This window comes from Amphibalanus amphitrite, unplaced genomic scaffold, assembly GCF_019059575.1.
Source record: "Amphibalanus amphitrite isolate SeventyFive unplaced genomic scaffold, NRLGWU_Aamphi_draft 002425F_arrow, whole genome shotgun sequence".
Taxonomy (NCBI): Eukaryota; Metazoa; Arthropoda; class Thecostraca; order Balanomorpha; family Balanidae; genus Amphibalanus; species Amphibalanus amphitrite.
Window position 1 is genome coordinate 15793 of NW_024883865.1, and position 19741 is coordinate 35533.

Below are 19741 nucleotides of genomic sequence, written 5' to 3' on the forward strand. Positions count from 1 at the left end.
ATAAGTCTGCAGAGTAGCACGCGGCCATATCGGACTGTCCGTTCACTCTGTCTCTGTCAGGTCAGACTACCGGCTCACGGCTGGTGCCAGTGGTGCGTCTCCGCCAGGTCAGACTGCCGGCTCACGGCTGGTGCCAGTAGTTCGTCTCCGCCAGGTCAGACTGCCGGCTCACGGCTGGTGCCAGTAGTTCGTCTCCGCCAGGTCAGACTGCCGGCTCACGGCTGGTGCCAGTAGTTCGTCTCCGTCAGGTCAGACTGCCGGCTCGCGGCGCGTGGCTAGCGGCGGGGTCCGTCCCCGTCAGGTTTGGCGCCACGGAGGACTGTTGTGGGAACGCCGGTCGCGGTCGTTGGCCCGAGTATGTAAATGCGGGTTGGAAGTCAGCCATCGTCGGGGTGTCATGTATGCGTGTGTCCTGGGACTGAGGGACTTTTGAGTGCTTGTTGAACATTCGGCTGTGTTGGTCACGCATCTTGATTCATTTGTGCGAACAAATTTAGACATGATTAAAGCTTCCCATAATCCCTCAGCTCACGCATGGTGCAAACTCATGTCAGATATCTTGATGGGAATGCATGTTTTGATAATGACCGTTTTTGTATCTCAACACTAAGCCAATCAGCATATTCACACAATCCCCATTACAAGCCCCACACTAAGCGATTCATGGTAAAAGCACCGTCAGATTGCATGCGACATTGAACTGCAGATAAGTGCTCTGTTGCAACACGCAGCGACATCCGACGGAGCAGGAACCGGGAAGCTCGGGGCGATCGACAAGCGTATCAGTAGCAGCCTACTACGCAGACGAGAGCGAACAATCGGAAGCACATTCAGCTTATCTTATCGCATTTGTGAGAGATCCTTCAACAATAGAAAAAGCAGTCTTTCCGATGTACTGTATGCCCTCTTATCGGTGGGCAAACGAAATTCGGACAGCCCAAGAAATGTAAACCAACGCCACTGATAAACACATCTTTGACAAATGTGTCACCGCATGAGCCGCATATGTCGCATTTCATATCTTGACGACCTTTTATGTGACAACATCTCTTGACCGAAATGCTCACTAAAATAGGGCAGTGTAAAATCTATGTGATAGTATAAATGTAGAAAACGGAATCCTGGCGTCTCGTGCGTTCTGCCGAGTCGTAGGCTAACTCGTCAAATATTATCTAGCGTGGCGTTTTCTCTGCACTTACCTCGTCAATCTCTAATATGCTTGTTTGTTAGGTCGCTTCATTTAGAGATGAATAATTAGCGATCAAGAAACTGCCTCAGTAAGTTCACTTGGTCAAGACGATCTCGTGATTAAGTTATGCTTTGTGCCATAGCGCTGGGCACTGACCTTGGTTCCAAAATGCCACTGAGAGCGGGGCATCCGTTCCAACACAGCGCTAGTTCCATCATGATGAGACGCTCGGCTGAATTTTTCGAAATTGGCCTTGCTATTGATCCAGGTAGTCTTTGGGCAGATATACTATCTGTGTCATTAGGAAGCGTTACGCGCCAAGCTGTGCCACACGATTGTAATGACCTTGGGGGAACTACCCTGACGATTGACGAACTCTGATTGAACTCTGATAGAATGACACAGATACCTTACTACGGCACATCGTGAGGTCACCAGGGTATTTGCGTGCGGACGATCAAATCGAATAAAGTGCATGTTGAAACCATGCGCACGTATAGTCTGTACTGAATTGTCATTTGGACTATACGACATTAAATAATCACTTGAGAAGCGATGTAATCAATTATTCATTGATTGCAGATATGTAGGTATATTTAACTACCTCTTCAGTAGGTATAACCTACTTCGTACCTCATTGCGATACTATAACTGAATTTAGTGTACATACAAGTACGTAAAGAAAGAAGTTGATAAATGATTACTGCTATGCCAGCACGCTGTCAAGTCCAAGCAAGTGCTTATTGTTAAACAATGAAAAAACGATACCAATGCTCGTGAGGGCAAAGGCTACTGAAGACTGCCTTGCTCTGTCTTGCACGCTATTTCTGATCGCGATAGTTCGTTGTTGGCACGTTTTATGACTGACGATATGGCTGCCTTTGCCCCGAGCAAGATAGCGTGGTACCCCGCAGAAAGCGACGTGCAAAAGCATCGCTCGCCTTTGCGGGACCACTCGTTGTCGCGACGGAAAAGTGAAAGGCGTGGATAACGAAATGCAGATCAACTTTGTAGAAAAAGAATCGATTTTATAATCAACGTTATAAAAAAATTGATAAAATTTCGATATGACCGTTTCCATTTAAAGCTAAGCTCGAACTATTTCGACTGTTTATGCATCATGTAAGTATTCATACAGTTTTTAATTCAATTTATCGCCATGCGAAGTTTACACCCCTCAGCATCAGTAACAGGTAGACGGACATGTTGGACGAAGGACAGGATTAGCGCTTCATTGCCTCCGCTCGCCATTAGAGTGTCTATCAGAGCACGGCTTCGGACGAGCACGGCACCATTGTGCGTGGCGCGTCATTGTTGTTGTCCGTCACAGTCACGGCGGCCGCCTCCCCTCGCCACTCGCGTGTCACCGTCGCGTGCGTTGCGTCACTCTGATTGTAGCGCGATGGTTATAGGGACACATTGAGCGCGATTCAGTGACGCAATTGTCATCTCGACGCGATGGGAAAATAGAGTTATGCTTTGTCGCCTAAATATAAGGGACGCCTGAAACAGGTGATGTATCTTTTATTGTTCTTTAAATATTGGCTATCTAAACTCTTTTCTTTATGCATCTAATTTATTAGCCTTGAGCTGATGACATAGAGCCATGGGATGGGGATTGGGCTTGAATGCATGATTTATGTGCGTTGTTCGCCTTAAGTTTTTTTTTTTTTGTAAAAAGCGAAACCGTTCTGAACATTGGTCGAACATTTGCCAACACCTTTTCGACAGTCGGCGCTCATGATAGGCAAAACCGAGTTGAATTTCGAAATATTCCGCTCTTGAACGCTGACATCTGGGCTCCGATACTTCACCAGATGGCTTTTATTTTCGAAATAGAACAAATTGTAGTGACGGTCGTGACTTTTCGTCCTCGGCGTAAGATCGGCCTAACGGCACTGTGGTTCGGCAGTCTGTGACGTCACACAGGCTCCTCGTGACGGTCAGTGAACGTCGCCAGCGTCACGAAAACCGTTCAGTCGTGACGGGAAAGGTGCCAAATCACGGCAGCCGTTCGCTGCTGTATCTTGCTGTGCGACAATAGGGATACTTTAGGCCCATGGTATTTCTTAAACTATACCAGGTCAATCCACCTTGGGTTTAACAATTTATCAGCACCTAACGTCCACACGCCATATCGTCATCTCTACTCTACCTATCCTAGGCCAAACAGTTCGAAGCCCACATCACCTCCTTAGCATCAACTCAAGTCTGTTTGTTAGTAAGACGAGGGATCATCGCAGTAGCACGATGTGATGGTAACTGACACCGCACCCGTGTCTGACCTTCCTGACCCTTGACCCGTGACCTGCGACCTGGGTTGGCCACTGCACAGCGAGGGAGGCGGACGGGATCCGTCCGCACCCACGCCGGGTTACGAGCCGACAGAGGTCACGAGGGGTCGCTGCCGGGGCTCGCGCGACAGTGCAGTGTGGCCCGAGCGATGGTGGCATTTCCCGCGGAAGACGGAACGACTTCACTGCCGGAGGAGGTGCAGCAAGTGGGTTGCCGGGTGGCGAACGTGCGGGTATGTGTGCTCTGATTTGACCATGGTAATACTTGCCATTGGTGGTTTAAAAGGTTTTATGCTATAGTTCATGAAAAAGGAACAAAGCACGGTATCGTTGAAAGCCTATTTGATGTTTCACTCGTTTAGTGCGGAGAGCAACGGTGCACTCTGTTTATGATTTAGTGTCAAAAAGAACACGTAGTCGAAAGAAAACTGTACAAACCCGTCCTTTGAATTTGTTTTTCCATCTCTGGAGTCCGATATAGTCGCCTGCAGCTTTCTGTTTCTGAGATAGGAACTGATTGTTTCTACGAGACTTCTGCATCTGAAGTGGCTGTACCGGGTACCCTAAATCATCTCTCAGCACCGGCTAGTGACCTTGACAGAACAGCCCCTTCGGCTTCCTTTCCATCTGCCACTGCGCTCTCCACATCGACGTATCTCCGTCGTACTCGGCACGTTTTCGCCATCGGTTAGACAAACAGGATCCGTTGTTGGGCCTCACGAACTTCTATTGCCCCACGACTTGTCTTGGTCGCTCCCTCTCCCGCGGTCTTCTCTTTAGTCATTCATAGATCGTCTCCCTGATTATGCACGACGTTCGTGCCTATTTATGACCGACCGCCACGCGTCTGTCCATCCCACGGATGTCTTCGCTCGATTTCATGAGAAGAGGACAGCTAGGTTGGCCTTGTCCTGAACGAGCTTGGCGCAGGCTCTCCAGTTTTGGGAGAAGTGTCGCCTCTGTGTATGCTGTTTGCGCCTAGAGTGTGGTCTTTGGGGAGTTAGGCGGCGGCAAGCAAAGGGTCCACTGCCTACCTTCGGGCGTGTTGTCATCGTCGGCGACGTCGTCAGAGTCGCGGCGAGCCATGCGCGACTCGTTCACGAGGTCAAAGTACTCCTGGCTGTTGTATGTCTCCATGCTGTGAAGCGGGTCCTGTGAAAGAGAAGAACACATGTTACCAGGACTGAGTGGTATGGACGAGACTATGATCTTGGCGAAGTTTGTTTATGAGTTAGACAGTCTTCCTGAAAAATAGGTAAAGCAAGTAGCCCTACATGGGTATATGTTTTTAAGCGTATCGATCAAAGGAACGTCATTAACGTTTCTCGAACTAGTTGGCAGTGAGCGTCATTTGTAACCTCCGTCAACAGATAACGGAGGAGACGGATGTGAGCCGGCTTTGGAGAGCTCGTTGGAGATGTGTTCCGCCTTCTCTGGGCGCCTATCTGCTCTCACGAGCTCAGAGAAGGAGCGTCCGACGTTCATTTATCACACCGCACTGGGTCAGCTCTTCAGAGCAGCACTGGCCGAAAATCTCCGACCCACCCATACAGGAAACGGATGTGGTGATAACTGTATACACTGTATACAGTCTACAGAGAAGGTGATTCAGGAATGCTGAAGTCGTGAACGAGACGTCATCAACGTCACGAAGGTGGCTGATAAAATGCATGAGTCGTTACATCGTCACGAGAAACTTGATAAAGCCAATAAATAGTGACGAAGTCACCTCGTTTTTAGTTACTTCGTAGCCGATAATTATGACACCTTTGCTAAGTTGGGAATAGGTTCTCCCCAAACCATTGGGGAGTCTGGCTGTAGATTACATGTAGATCTCAACGGCCCGCGATGGGAATTTAATGCTTTGAGCTCATCGATAATGTGTGGTTATTTGTCTAAGCCAAGGTCAGACGTGGCCAAGGTGGAAATGCGGCCTGTGTTATGACAGCGGCGGCATGATCGTTCATCTCTAATCGGAGATCTTTGGCCCAATGTCGGGCCGAGGCAGCTCGCAGACTATCCATCTGACGCCGATTGCTTCCATGACCAGAGGTCACAGTGGTAATGCATCAATAACGTCCGTCATGGCTAAAGCTCGAGACTGGGGTCCCTTGTAGGTGGATGATCGCCGGCGAGCATGACGAAAATTTACCGAAAGGGACGGTTCTCATCAGGTGAGAGACATCCCCTTCGGCGGTTACCTAACACGGTTCAGGCTTCGAAGAATTGATGGATCGATACAGCCGGCCAAGTTATTCGTGCTTGGTATAGGCTTCGGGCTGAATGCGTTTCAGAGGTCAAGACCCCAAGACAGTTGCCACTTTTACTTATTGGGCAAAATATCCCGTCTGCAGCCTTCTAACAACTGCAAGGTTCCTAGAAGTTTGCTGTGCATCTAGAAAGTCAGACACAAGTATGACAGAATCCAGTTAGATAGACAAACTTTCTAGCAGATGACAGGCAGGATTCTACCAATAAACCACACTTTACGCAGCTGCACAATTATTCTGTAACTTATCTAATGTTTACAAGCGTTCACTGATTTTAGCGCACTTATGAGTCATAGTTATCGGGTTACTGTCAATCGACATGCAGCTGCTGTCAACGTTGGACTGCAGTCACAGCAAACCTCGAGCGTCACCGCACGCCGAGTCCGACCACGAAGTCCTTACCAGCCTCGGTGACGCCGGCGGCGGTATCCTAGCCGCCATGGTGACCTGTTGGCCTCTCCGGCTGACCTGCGTGCACCCCTGGATCACCTTCTGCTCCTGCCACTCGCCCTGCGCCCCGCAGCACCACTGCAGCTGTCGTCGGGCCGGCGCCGGCGGCGCTATCTGTCACGCGCCGCGCGGCGGCGTTATCGGCGCGCTGGGCCAACACGACGCGCCGCCGCCGCGCTGGGAGCGTCGTGCACCGCGCCACCGACGCCGCACCCGCGCCACAGCCGCCGTGACCGCGTCGCCACCGCCGCCGTCTCGGGCCAGCCCGGTGACGAATTGGTATGTTCGAAGAGCAGACAAAGCTGAGAGTTCGTGGAGGCAAATGAGATGATTCTTGAAATATCACATCAGTGATGGAGGCGGAGCATATTATCGTGAGGCTTTCCCGACAGCTACCTGAGAGCCTTATCTGCCTTATGCGCCGTTTCCTCAATCCACGAGTCTCAATTTACGTGCGACACTCACTTCCTTTGAACCTGCAGGTGTTGCTCGAAGACATGACTATGGTCAGCTGAACTATCGAGTTGCGGGGAAGCGTCTAACCACTGCAAGCGCCAGAGGGGCGGGCTGCGGCCTGCGAGCTATTTTTCGCGATAGTGTGCAGGGCGGGAGAAATTTGGCGCTACTATCCACCTCCGATCGCTAGCCGCGGGAGGCCACTGAAACAGAAAGCTCGCGTGCTGGCCCGCGGCAGAGATCAGTTTCACATGCTAAAGTAAACTTTCTTCCCTTCCCCGAAACTGGAGCGTATTTGAGGTGCAGCTTACCTGTGCGCACAGCCAGCGTGCGTCAGGTTACAGCATTCTTGCGATTTCTTTGATAGAAAAGGTGAGAAAATCACTCGCTTTGCGGTTATTCATCGCTATGTTTTATATTTGGAATCAAGACGTTGACTATCCTTACATCAGCTAAATCAGCTACATGTACAACTTCAAAACAAAGCTTTTTATTGGCGCTATCAACATTACCAGATCCTACGACTATGGGGACCATGCGGACAGCTCTGAGCCCATGTAATTGGTTTATGCTAGCCCCTATCGGCCGACCGGTCACCTTTCACTGACCTCGGTAATGAGCGCACTTTGAGCCGCCTCGGTAGTTGCCACGGCCCTGTCATGAGCGCGCACCTACCTACAGTCTACACTCATTACTTCAACGAGCTGATAAGCTCGCTACGCATGTCAGACCGGCCTCGCGTCATGGAGCGCCGCGCATGAGCCTGGCTCACTCGCTATCCATCGCTTCTGAGCGCGCCAGGTCCGGTGCCCCCGGCTACACGCGCTGGAGTGCCCTTGTGCGGTAATTAACGACACATGGGGCCGGTCGACCGAGCGCGGTGGTCGCTGCCTCAGAGAGCTGAGGCGAGCTGCGCTTGTGTCAGATCAGGTGCTGGAACCATGAGGCGATGACAGGGCAAGGGAGGCAAAAGACTGGTCCCGTTGTCACCGAAACCCGTGACCAGGCGCATGGAGGCGCTGGTTTTCTATGCGGGTGGTCGAGTTAATCCAGCTGAGCGCCGTTATAAAAGCGTGCCTAAAGAAACGGTACCACTGCCTGATAAGGAAGCGTTAGCCACACTTTCTCTCATTCCATGGCTGACTCTACCTCCAGTTAACCCACGCCGTTACCTCATGCGAAACAGTATGCAGGTCAAGCATGCGTTTCCACGTCTACGCTTATGCATCAGCGCATGGAACCTTCACGGTCACCGACTAATTTCGCGATATATCTGTTCCTGTCGACGTATCGCCGGATCTGGATATCCTTGGCTGTGACCTCGGGCGACCTCTGAGGCGGCGCCACGCCCCTGGGTCACCGCAGGCGGTCGCGCGCGCTGCACTCATTTGGGGTCGCGGTGCGGCCAGGGAACTGCCAGGGGCGCTCGAGCCAGGAGAATGTTTGTGCCCTGTTAGGCTGCTAATAAGCCGTGACTGAGGATAAGAGACTAGCGCTTCCCGCCCATGCCACAACTGAAGCTGAGAATGAGACGTTTAATCAGTTTCTGAAGTAATGTAGGTTTTCTTTTATGACGATGAAGTGTCCTGCCTCAAATTAGGTTTTTGCGCTCCCCATACCGTTCAGCTCGAATCACCCTCAACAAAGCGCTTCCCCAGTTCTTTTTTTACCGTGACTGGTGACTGAACTCGCTCATCGTGACTGTATGACCCTGCGCGTGCCAGCGGGGGGCAGGTGGCACCCTTCCGTCCGTCAGCCATGACCGCCGTGACGTTCCATTCATCTATCAACTGAAACCAGTGGCCACATCGTTCTACGACATCCCTTCTCTCAACTGCCAGTCATTGTCTGAAGTTACCGGAGCACGTGGTCGCCCATTGTCGGCCGGACTTATGACGGGTGGTCTGGGTGATGTTTTGCCAGCTGGAAAAATTGATATGAAGTTTTTGTTGGCTTTCAGGTGTCCTTTGAGTCACGTAAGGCCATTTAGCAAAGTTGGCTCATGCAACGGATGTGATTATTTCAAGCTAACTGCACGGAAATGGTGAGCATTAGTAATGCCACATTTAGCTGCTGATACTGATCGCTTCCTGTGACCGATTTTAGTTCCATTTCTGTCGGCATTTTCGTGTGCAGTGGCACGCGTTGATATTACTTCTTGTGCACCTAACAATACGTCTCTGTCAAGACACAATGAAAATGAATGGCAGTGAATCATGCACAAACCTTGTGTTTTTAGGCGAAGAAGTTGGCATACCACCCGTCGAAGCTGTTCACATAAAAAGGTGTACAAAAAAAGATGTAAAAAGGCCGAGTCGGTGGATTGCAATTGACTAATCGTGCTGTTTCCCAAAAAGTGTGAAGTTTACGAGATACATGCTATATAGCCCTTACTTTCTGTTGCATCCCTAGAAGGTCTTGTCTTATTGACGTACAAATGAACGGAGCTGCTCATTAGGCAATAGGCATGTCCATGTGCGACTTCTAAAGTACCACAGCCGTTCTATCATGACAAAAAGACATAGCCAGCATCCCACATTTCCTGATGTCGATCCGTGGTAGATGACTTGCATAAAGGAATAGAATACATAAGCAATACATGAGCCGAGAGCGATCCACCCAGCTCGGCAAAGAAACCGCCGAAGGATGAACGAATGAATCGCGTTGAGGTACCATGGATGTCAAATTGATCGGTCTCATCGATCAATGACATGAACTTCGACATTGAACCGCTCGACGAAAGGTCTTGCTCGTTAACATGGGTGACATGCGCTCAGCGACAACAACATAATTTAATCAGTGAAAGTCATTCCGAAGTGGTGGCACAGGCAGGTGACTGGTTCGTTCCTCAGTGATCGCTCGCGCTGATCGCCCTGAGCCAGCCTCTTCATCAGCTCCCCACAACAAACGGTAACTAGCGAACAAACTGCCATCAAACCCGGCGCGTCTGATCCGGACATCATTCCGACATTTACCAATAAACCGCACAGGAGCCATTCTGACCATCTGCTGCCGATTTGGATCGGACACCGCGTGTGATCGACGCCCAACGGTATCGCGCAGGTAAACGGTCGGCGTGGTGGACTGACGCGGGCCGTTTAGCCGCCTTTAGCCGGTCAATCACCGATGGGTCTATAGAGTCTTCGGACGAAGCGTCGGCCTGCGACGCGACATATGGGAACGGTAGGATATGCTGGACGAGCGGCGGATGATGTGCTGTGTTGTATTGTGTGTGTTTGATAACTTCCTAGACCTTACAAGTCTAGCTGGCTGTCACGGATAGTCAGGAAAATGGAATGAACGGCACACAAGCCGAATAACCCCTAACGCACTATCCTTGCATCGTCCTGACCTTGTCATTCCCTCCCCGCCCCCTCCTGTTACCGTCTTCCCTCCTAATTCCTTCTGTCCGTCCGCACGTCAGTCACGTAAGGCTTCTCCCGGTCAGCCACACGGATCGCGATGTGTCCCGCCCCAGACAGTGTGTCCGTGCCCAGACTGTGTGATGTCCCCTCCCTGATGAAATGTGTCGGCCTTTTCGGACTGTTGTGTCCCTCCCTAGACAGTGGTGTTATTCCACCAGGCACCACAATCAGTACCACTGGTGCTGCGCTGCGGGAGCGTGCCGCCAAGGCCCCGGACCGCGCCCCGGACCCTGCGGAGCGGGCCGCCAGCCGGAGGTGCCCGGAGTTGCCCGGAGGTGCCTGCTGCGGCGCCTATGAAGGATATCCTGACCGCTGACAGTGTGGGAGAAAGTGCGGCGAAGCGCGGCGATGCGTGCTCACCTTCCTGTCGAGCCTGACAGGAGGGAGGGGGAGGGCGGCGTCCGTGTAGCTGGGCCCGCCTGACTAATGTAACGGGTGGTATATGGTAAACAAAGCTACTGGTTGCTGGTCGGGTTTGTTTTATGACTTTTGGGGGCTTAGTGGGTGAGTGGGCGAAATTATGTAACTGTTTTTCGCGAATTAATTGCCCGGGGAGGAGTATAGGAGGTATGGAAGGGAAGGCGACCCATTGCGAAGCTGCACAAGGGAGCGAAGCTCGAACCGTTAGACATTGCAATATCGAAAGGAAAGTCTGATTGCGAAAGTAATCACATCATTGATGATCACTTCAGCGTTACTTCTCGTCATTACTAGAAATCTTTCCGTGTTGCACAAGCCATGTGCCGACAAGGAATTATGCCAATCGGCGTTAGAAGCCATGGAAGAAGCCTCGTTATGTGCTGACGGCGACTTTTGGAGGAGGGAAGTCGTATTTTAGGTCATGGCCCAGTGGAGGTGGTATTAGCTCCGAGACGAAAAGTTTATAGGATTTGGAAACCGTAGTGTATGCAGATATATACAAGTTATCGGTCGACGAGATCGACGATTGCATGTCAGAGATATGTTCTAGGTTATGGTTCAGGATTTCAACCGAAGTTCCTGGAATTTCCATGTGGCACAAACATAAATCAAAACAGAGGAGGGCATAAATCATAGATCTTCGGTCTTCTAGCATAATTCACACCGACGAGTAGCATCATTTGGATCAGTTAAGTGCGAATCATAGCAGTCATGACCTCTGCAACAATTTGAACACTTTCTTGTGCGATGAATGTTGGTGAGTCACTTCAAATGAAAAAGTCCCACTTCTCAACGATTTTTTTTGCTTCTTAGCAGCCTGTTCCGAATGTACACAAAGCTTTTCACCTTATGAAACATTTGAGAATATGCTTTGCCAGACCACTGCGCTCGTCTAGGTAGAGTTAGGTTGGTCACAGACGCAGGTGACTGCTGTCGCTACGACACGACACGACGGTGGTACATTACGTAGAGGCGAAAGCGAACCTCAAGGGTACCTTACAGCTACTCCCCTATTCCTGCGAAATTGCAACTTAGGGCAAGGTAATAATTTCTCGGTCTGCTGACCACTGTTCAGATAAGACCGAGCCATTTGGCTGGTCGTGTGCACCTGCCTGCATGTATGTATGAATAATAACCGGTTGAAATGTGTCTGAGTGTAAAGGGAACTGTTTCCCAATGCTGTCATGTCTTAGTTTTTTAAAAATATATTTATAGCATTGGTATTTATTTAATATGTTTATTGATGATAACTAAGGATTGGCATCCGTTCCTTGCTCCCGTCACGGTTGCGTTGGTGCTTATTTTCATGCCAAGCGCTGCATGTGCATTATGCATACCAACAATGCTCCTGTTTCATGTCCTTTGATTGTAAAATTAGAAAATGAAACAAAAGATGCCAACGGTAGTGTCACCTACTACCGACCTCGCTTTGTTCTTGATTAATTGACAACCTGGTAGAATGACTAACCTGAACCACCCTTTTGCACTTAACCCGGGCCGAACCCGGGTATTAACGATAGGTGATTTCCGCTTCAGCTCCACTTAGAGCCGGCGACCCTGAGCCGATGACGTCACTGACACGCAACACAGACGCGGTGAGGAATGACAAGTCATTGCGCCGTCCTTGGCTGGGCGTGTCTGCGATGCGCGACCCGGCTCGTGCGAGGCCACGTCGATAAATCAGACCACAGGAAACTGACTGCTACACCGGCACCGGATCTTCACCCCAATGAGGCGCGAAAGTGGTGCACGAGGCAGGCGCAACTGCTGTGACGTCATCGGTTCCAGGCGTGCGGTGTTCGTGCGTGGTGCTAATGATTGCTGTCATTATCGATGCAATTTGTACGAGTCTGTACAGCAATTTGTTTCAATGCTACTAGCAGAAGTTACACGTGTCACAGCAACACGATAATGCGGAGTGAATGATTTGGATGGATCGTGGAACTGGAAGAGGCTCGGCAATCAATAACAAGTATTCATCTTTACTTAATTGTTACTGGTAAGATCAGGGGTAAAAAAATATCAAATGGACGCTGTTGCTGAGCATTCTAGGTAAGCATGAGGGAGGGGAAAGTACTTTTAGATACCAATGAGCGTCACTCTAGCTTATTTTATAACTTTCTGAACTATCCTAAGGTAGGTAATTATAAATATGGCTATGGTTTACTTATCCGAAAGCGTCAGCCTCAGATGAACCAGCCCTCCCATTTGCGGAGCTTTTTATGCAGATTTCGGTTCGTGGGCAGCGATTCAACGGCACACTTCAACCTGTTGCATTGTCATATACTCTATCTGCAGATCAAAGCGTTATGCTCCAGTTCTTGTCCAGTCTCCTCGCGACAAAGGCTCCGATGGCCTACGATAGGTGACTGTGCGTCAGCCGCCGTCACCGTCCGTTGCAGCCGGTGGGCGTCGGCTGACGGCGGAGAACCCACCAGACCCCGCCAGACCCACCAGACCCACCAGACCCACCACCGGACGCAGTCAAGCGGCCCGGCCAGCCGCTCTGAATAGCACGGCCACTGTGTAACCGCTGCTAGATGCTGGCCCGCCACCTGACCACCAAACTCCACGCAAAAACGGCAACGGCCCCTGGGAAACTGGAATGACCATAAGCTGGTCAAATACTGGCCACTGTGGCGAGACTGCGGTTCGATCCCGTGCCGCCCGTACAGTCGGGGCGGAGTGCGCTGGCCCTACGAATGACCGCTGCCTCAAATAGCCGGGTAGTTTTAAGATCAGTGGGTGAGCTATTTCGGTCTGCAAGTTCATTAGCCTCTAGACAGGTTGCCCAGAATCCGGTTTCGCTGCATGTTTTCAATTTTCATAGTTGTTAGGCATTCTGAAAATCTAAGGTTATAATTATTTTGAAGGTTGCACATTCGCATTATCGCAGGAGAGGAGTTATACGTTAGAAGTCTGCAATGAAGCGCAGCCAGCCTGTTTGAGCCACAACATTCATCCGGTAAGTAAATTTAATTGGTAGCTCGGTCAAGTTATCGCGCGATTGGAACGAGTCGGTCTGCTTGTGTCGGAACGGGAGCACTAACAAGCTGAGTGGTCGGGTGGGTCGGGACCGGTTAGGCAGGTTGCAGGCCACAACCCACTCGCTCGTGACTGGTCAGCCCGAAATTACTTCTAGTAGTCCGTCCAGGTGGGAATGACCAGCATTTATTTTGACGGGACATCAGGTATAACATCTCAACAAACAGTCAATTTGGTATTGCAAAATAGCATTGATCTACAGCGAATTGAAGCGGAATGTGTGTTTTTTTTACGTTCATGGACAAATTCTTTGTAAAAAGTAGAATTTATCCAAAACGCAGCGAATCCTCCCAATCAAAACATAACACCTTTTCACCGTAAGCCCACCTCCCATGTCGCCTCAGCAGCCATGCTTTTGACCCCTCCTGGGACCGTCGCCGTGTCTCCCCAGCCCAGTGACTTGGACCCCACCGTGGACCTCAACTCCGGTCGGCCGTGCCCCCAGCACCGAGACACGTGCCCCGCACAATCCATGCTCCGCTCCGTGCCTCCGGCCCTGCCCAGAGCCGCCGGCATGACCCACAGCGCCGTTGTATTGTTCTGTGCCGCCGCCGCAGGGCGTCATGCAGAAGTGGCTCGGGCAGATTCCGGGAGGGTCACGGTGATTTGGCGTCGCCAACCTTGGACTCCCAGCTGCCGGCGCGGGGTGCTTTGGAATGGCCGAAGGCGGATGCCGGCCCATACCGTGCCCAGACATGCGTGGCTGCTCAGAATGCTGAACGGAAGCATAAATGGGCGGCTGCGCTTCGCCACGGTGCTCACAGAGGTTATCTGGAATGCAGCAATCTACCAAGTTTGTGCGTTCCAGCTTATGTGAAGCGGGCATGCACATTTTAGCATGGTAAGTGCTGAAGCCCTATGGCGCTCTCGTGTTTTTTTTTTTTTACACGTGACTCATAAATGCGTGAATGCTGAGATGTGACCAGTAGCGGCGGAACACCTTCAATTAAGAGGGGGGGGGGGGGGCACTGCCGACTTTTGGTCCCATTCTTTCCATGTGCAACGCCCATAGGGATAATGTTAAAATGCCAAAATCAAAGGGGGCACGGTGCTCTGGTGCCCTCCCCGTTCCGCCGCCTATGTGACAATTTTTCACATCAATCACATCGTGTGACAATTTTTTTTTGCATCATATCAATTCCTAGCATTCAGCGGAATTGCTATTCGGCCCTTTTCTCTTCCCCGTGCTTCAAAACGCACCGATCAATACAAACTTCAGGCTAAAGGTCAGGAATGAACAGCTTATGAAGTGTACAACTTAAAATATCTACCCACGCACCATTTGAGTTGTCCTAATTTATCGTTCGCACCCTGTATAGTTATCAGTTGAAATGCCAGTGTTATACCCAGCAAGACAGATATTTCGGGTATTGATACCCAGCGTATGTATGCTACTTTCAAGATGATGGCTTGAAACAGTCGGGAACGTCTTGGAAATGCAAAAGCAATGTCCATATCGTGGCGCATACATGCGCTGGTTCCAGCACAAATCGATAGTCGAGCGCGCACTCCCGCAGCTACCCAACCCTAACAGCTCCGAGACCAGCAGCTCTGTTCAACAACATCATCAATCCTCCGTGGACTCTGACGGCCGAGCTCAGAACCGTGTGTGTGTGGCAATCACTACTTCTTTCTGTCCGTGTCGGATGCCCATTCACGGTCGAGCCATGCGTCAGCCGCCCCACGCGTGATCTACGCCCCTCAGTTGCGCGGCGCCGTGACCGCTTTGGGAGCAGCCGGCACCGTGACACGGTAATTTGTCAGTCGCTCCTCAACGCGCCGTCTTCTCACGGCCACTGATGCATGTGACGCGGGTGAACTGGTCAGCTGGAGTGAGTTATCTGGGTGAGATGGCAGCTCTCCCTCCGGGCATTGGGCTTCGTGTGAAAGGTTTCTTTTGGTGTGATGCTGGTTGAGCTCGGCTCGGTTTTATTTTGATTCAGGTTGAACCGATAATTCGTTAGCGGATGGCTTGGATGGCTTCAGAAATAGTCCTTTTGGTATGCGATTTTTTTAATTTGATGAACCCTGAGCCGTATTTGAAAATGGAATAGGTATAAGTATGATCTAACCACATAAACGCTCGATGAGTAGCTCTACAGAGGCCTGAAAAGGCCTTAGGGTTTTGTTTACTGAATTTACTGATGTTTACTGAAGATCGATAATAAGCAAAGCAACACTTGGCCATAAAATCGCACAGTAGCGATAACTTAAGGTTTAAAGCGCTTTAGCATACACCCAGCCAGTTCATGGCGAGCATGGTAACATGTCGGTCTTTCCTTTTCTCTAATTACTAGACCCTCATCGCACCACTCCGAGCAACTGGGTCGGAAGGAGGGTGGTAAGGAGGGAATGCTTCAAACACGGCCTTACACAGTCCCTAGGCTAATGCCTTACACTGAGCACACCGCATCAATGACATAACGATGCCGCCATGACAGGTGGCGGCCCTTATGATGTTGCCACCGCTGCCTCGGCTCCGGATTGCTTCCGGAAGGCTAGCGGAAACCGCAGCGGCCGATGACGCCTGACACATTCATATACACTGGATGAAACTCGAAAGTCGGCCGGAGCCGTGCCGCAGCTGACGACTTTTACAAAGCCTAACGACTCATGTAACAGCCGACAGCAGGCGGGTGAAACGATGACGTCTGTGACGGCTGATGACGTCTGTGACGCACGCCTGATGACGCGAGACAAACCGTTCTCTCCCCAGCTGTCGCTCGGGCGCCGTGGGACCCGACCTGGGGCGCTGTGGGACTCACTTCGGGGCGTCGTGGGACCTATTGTGGATGGGGCGGGGCAGAGGAGGGCAGGCCGAGACGGGCCTAAACTATGGAGCCACGCTTGGGTTCAACCAGAGTGCCATGCTTAGCTATTTATGGCGTTTATGAGCATGTGTGGTGATATCGGTGTTGTCAAGTACATGTATCTAAAAGTCAAGTTTACGACCTAAATCCTAAAAACGTTTTGGGCTTACTCTGGGTTTGAACTTAGGCAAAATGCTTTGCGTTTACAGGTAGTGATCTGTAGCTGGGAGCCAATGATGACATGTCGCATTTGAGAATCTCCGTAATATTGAAACCGCATGCGATGGGACAGTCTCCCAGTCAAGATGCTTTGAACGTGCCCCAACAGATGACTGGGGCGCTCATGCAATGAAGCACAGTCACGCTAACATCTCACGTTTGTCTTCTATCTAGCGTCCCGGGATAATATAGTGCGATTCGATAAGTAAGCGATTGGCAGGTGGAATTCAGCACTTCTCTGCTGGGCCCGACATCTGCGGTCGGCGCAGTTTCTGGCCACATGGATCAGCCATCTCCGATTAGTTCACTATAGCTCTCACTAGCTCTGATTAGCCCGCTTCGCACTATCTTAGGGTGAATCAATGTCTACCTTTACCTTTTTTTAGCATAAGTGGCATTGACAAATTGTATCACCAATCCCCGTGCTGAATAAAAAAACAAAAAAAAACATTGCTTATCACCTGCATGGTCATTGGACATTGGCGACTCGATATCTTCATTCTGAGACCAATTTCTTCACCGATCATGTGTGCTAAATGAAGTGTCTATCGCTTGTCCATTTGGCTCATTTACTCACTCACTTGTCAGTTTCGGGCTGGGTGCCTCTGGCCGCGGCTGGCCGACGGGGCTGCGAGTTTCACTGATGGTTTCACCGACGCCGGATCGGTCGACGATTGCGGCTGATGGACTGTTTGCGGTCACCGCCGCACGCCTCACGGCCCACGGGATTTGGCGATGGGAGGTGTGGGCTGGCCGCGCCGGGTGGGCTTCGTGGTGGGTGGAGGGGGAGGGGTGGGTGATCCATGCGATTGTGCGACTTCGTCTGTCGATGGCATACTAACTATGTAGAAAGTCGACCTAAAGTCAAAAATGTACAGGAAAAGTGGAGCTTTATGAGGGGAAATAAAATAGAACAAGACCCTTAAAAAATAGTAGGCAATTAGGCATTGACTTTGCACTGATTTTGAGAAAAAAGTTTTGTCCCTTCCCTAATGTTAAGCTATATAGACAAAGTACAAAATATGTAGGTAACGTGTATGATCACACCTTGTGTGCAAACATTGAGATAAGATAGTCAGCCAAACGATGATTTCTCGTGTTACTCTTGGGCTGCGATCACCACTTTAGGTGACGACACAGTTCACCCACTATCTTTGTTATTTCGTTATTTCTTTTGTGGCATCATCTCTGACCTGCTAACTTCCTTTCGAAGCGAAAGAGACGATCATTAGCAATTAGCATATTCGCCGGGTCATCAGCGAGTCAAAAGTGGGCCTCGTGCATTTGTAAGTGACCTTGTGTGTGTCTCCACCAGACGATCACATGTTTCGCCAATGAAGACACGGTGGCGGCGTTTTGTTTCAGTGGTAGTGACACAATAGCTGCGAGCGGTGACGAGCGGCGATCGATCAGCTTCTGCCCTCTCAGAGTGACAGGTCAGGCTGCTACCGACGATCCGACGGTACTTCTGACCCTGGATATAGCGTGGCGTAACCAGCCCCTAATCAGCACCCCTGAGAGCGACAGGTCAGCCTGCTACTCGCGGTGGCTTTTCAGATCCGAGGTGTTGAGTGACGTAGCCCCTCCTCAATCAACGCCCCTGGGCCTGACAGAGCAGGCAGCTTCCGACGCTTTGCCCGGCCCTGGTTATATATGAGGTAATCTAGACCCTGCATCCTCCCCGTCGACGATCCAACTTACCACTCTGCTGACCTCGCTGGCGGCTGAGACCGACGACCAGAGCCACGACGGATGGGAGATCATCGTTACCGACGACTCAGGATGACATAAAGCGGCTCCTCCGTCCGATTCGGCACTGATCTGCAGAATTATATGGCAGCCGGAGACCACTGAGCTGACTGCTCGATCTCCCTTCTTGTGAGTCGCAGTCAGATATCTCGCGATGGTAAATTCAGGGTCGTCTGAGAATCGAGCCCCTGTCTACAGCACGGCCCGCAGTTCAGCTTCTCAGTATCGTCCACAGGCCACAACACTCCGCACGTGCTCTATCCGTTCGCGCAGCCCCACTCAGCACACCTCTCGGCAGCTGGCCACGCGGCCGAGTGCGTTCCAGTCGGAGACTCCGTCGGCGGGCCAGGTGATGGGAGCGTACAGTCTCTGGCAGAACAGTCTCCGGCGGTACAGCCTCCGGCAGTGGAGAGAGTGCAGGAGGTGGAGGTGGGGTGCGTGCTGGTGAGCCCATTCACAAATCAGATGAGATGTGGAAGCATCACTTAGAGAGAGAGAGAGAGAGAGAGAGAGAGAGAGAGAGAGAGAGAGAGAGAGAGAGAGAGAGAGAGAGAGAGAGAGAGAGAGAGAGAGAGAGAGAGAGAGAGAGAGAGAGAGAGAGAGAGAGAGAGAGAGAGAGAGAGAGAGAGAGAGAGAGAGAGAGAGAGAGAGAGAGAGAGAGAGAGAGAGAGAGAGAGAGAGAGAGAGAGAGAGAGAGAGAGAGAGGAGAGAGAGAGAGAGAGAGAGAGAGAGAGAGAGAGAGAGAGAGAGAGAGAGAGAGAGAGAGAGAGAGAGAGAGAGAGAGAGAGAGAGAGAGAGAGAGAGAGAGAGAGAGAGAGAGAGAGAGAGAGAGAGAGAGAGAGAGAGAGAGAGAGAGAGAGAGAGAGAGAGAGAGAGAGAGAGAGAGAGAGAGAGAGAGAGAGAGAGAGAGAGAGAGAGAGAGAGAGAGAGAGAGAGAGAGAGAGAGAGAGAGAGAGAGAGAGAGAGAGAGAGAGAGAGAGAGAGAGGAGAGAGAGAAGAGGAGGAGAGAGAGAGAGAGAGAGAGAGAGAGAGAGAGAGAGAGAGAGAGAGAAGAGAGAGAGAGAGAGAGAGAGAGAGAGAGAGGAGAGAGAGAGAGAGAGGAGAGAGAGAGAGAGAGAGAAGAGAGAGAGAGAGAGAGAGAGAGAGAGAGAGAGAGAGAGAAGAGAGAGAGAGAGAGAGAGAGAGGAGAGAGAGAGAGAGAGAGAGAGAGAGAGGAGAGAGAGAGAGAGAGAGAGAGAGAGAGAGAGAGAGAGAGAGAGAGAGAGAGAGAGAGAGAGAGAGAGAGAAGAGAGAGAGAGAGAGAGAGAGAGAGAGAGAGAGAGAAGAGAGAGAGAGAGAGAGAGAGAGAGAGAGAGAGAGAGAGAGAGAGAGAGAGAGAGAGAGAGAGGAGAGAGAGGAGAGGAGTGAGAGAGAG

At 50.9% G+C, this 19741-nt stretch overlaps 1 protein-coding gene across 2 annotated transcripts in view; it reads right to left on the reverse strand.

Annotated features, from left to right (window-relative positions):
- Nucleotides 1-18663, reverse strand: part of LOC122376959 (rho GTPase-activating protein 18-like) — a 30804-nt gene extending 12141 nt beyond the window's left edge. Inside the window, exons 1-2 of one of the 2 annotated variants that reach the window (XM_043356933.1) lie at nt 18280-18663; nt 4518-4635 (exon numbers count right to left, since the gene is read on the reverse strand). In XM_043356933.1, the coding sequence (XP_043212868.1) occupies nt 4518-4635; nt 18280-18342 (181 nt within the window). In that variant the 5' untranslated portion in view covers nt 18343-18663. Of the gene's footprint in view, nt 1-4517; nt 4636-6155; nt 6315-18279 lie in introns of those variants that run through there. The other variant, XM_043356934.1, reaches the window with a different exon arrangement.
- Nucleotides 18664-19741: the final 1078 nt, after the last annotated feature.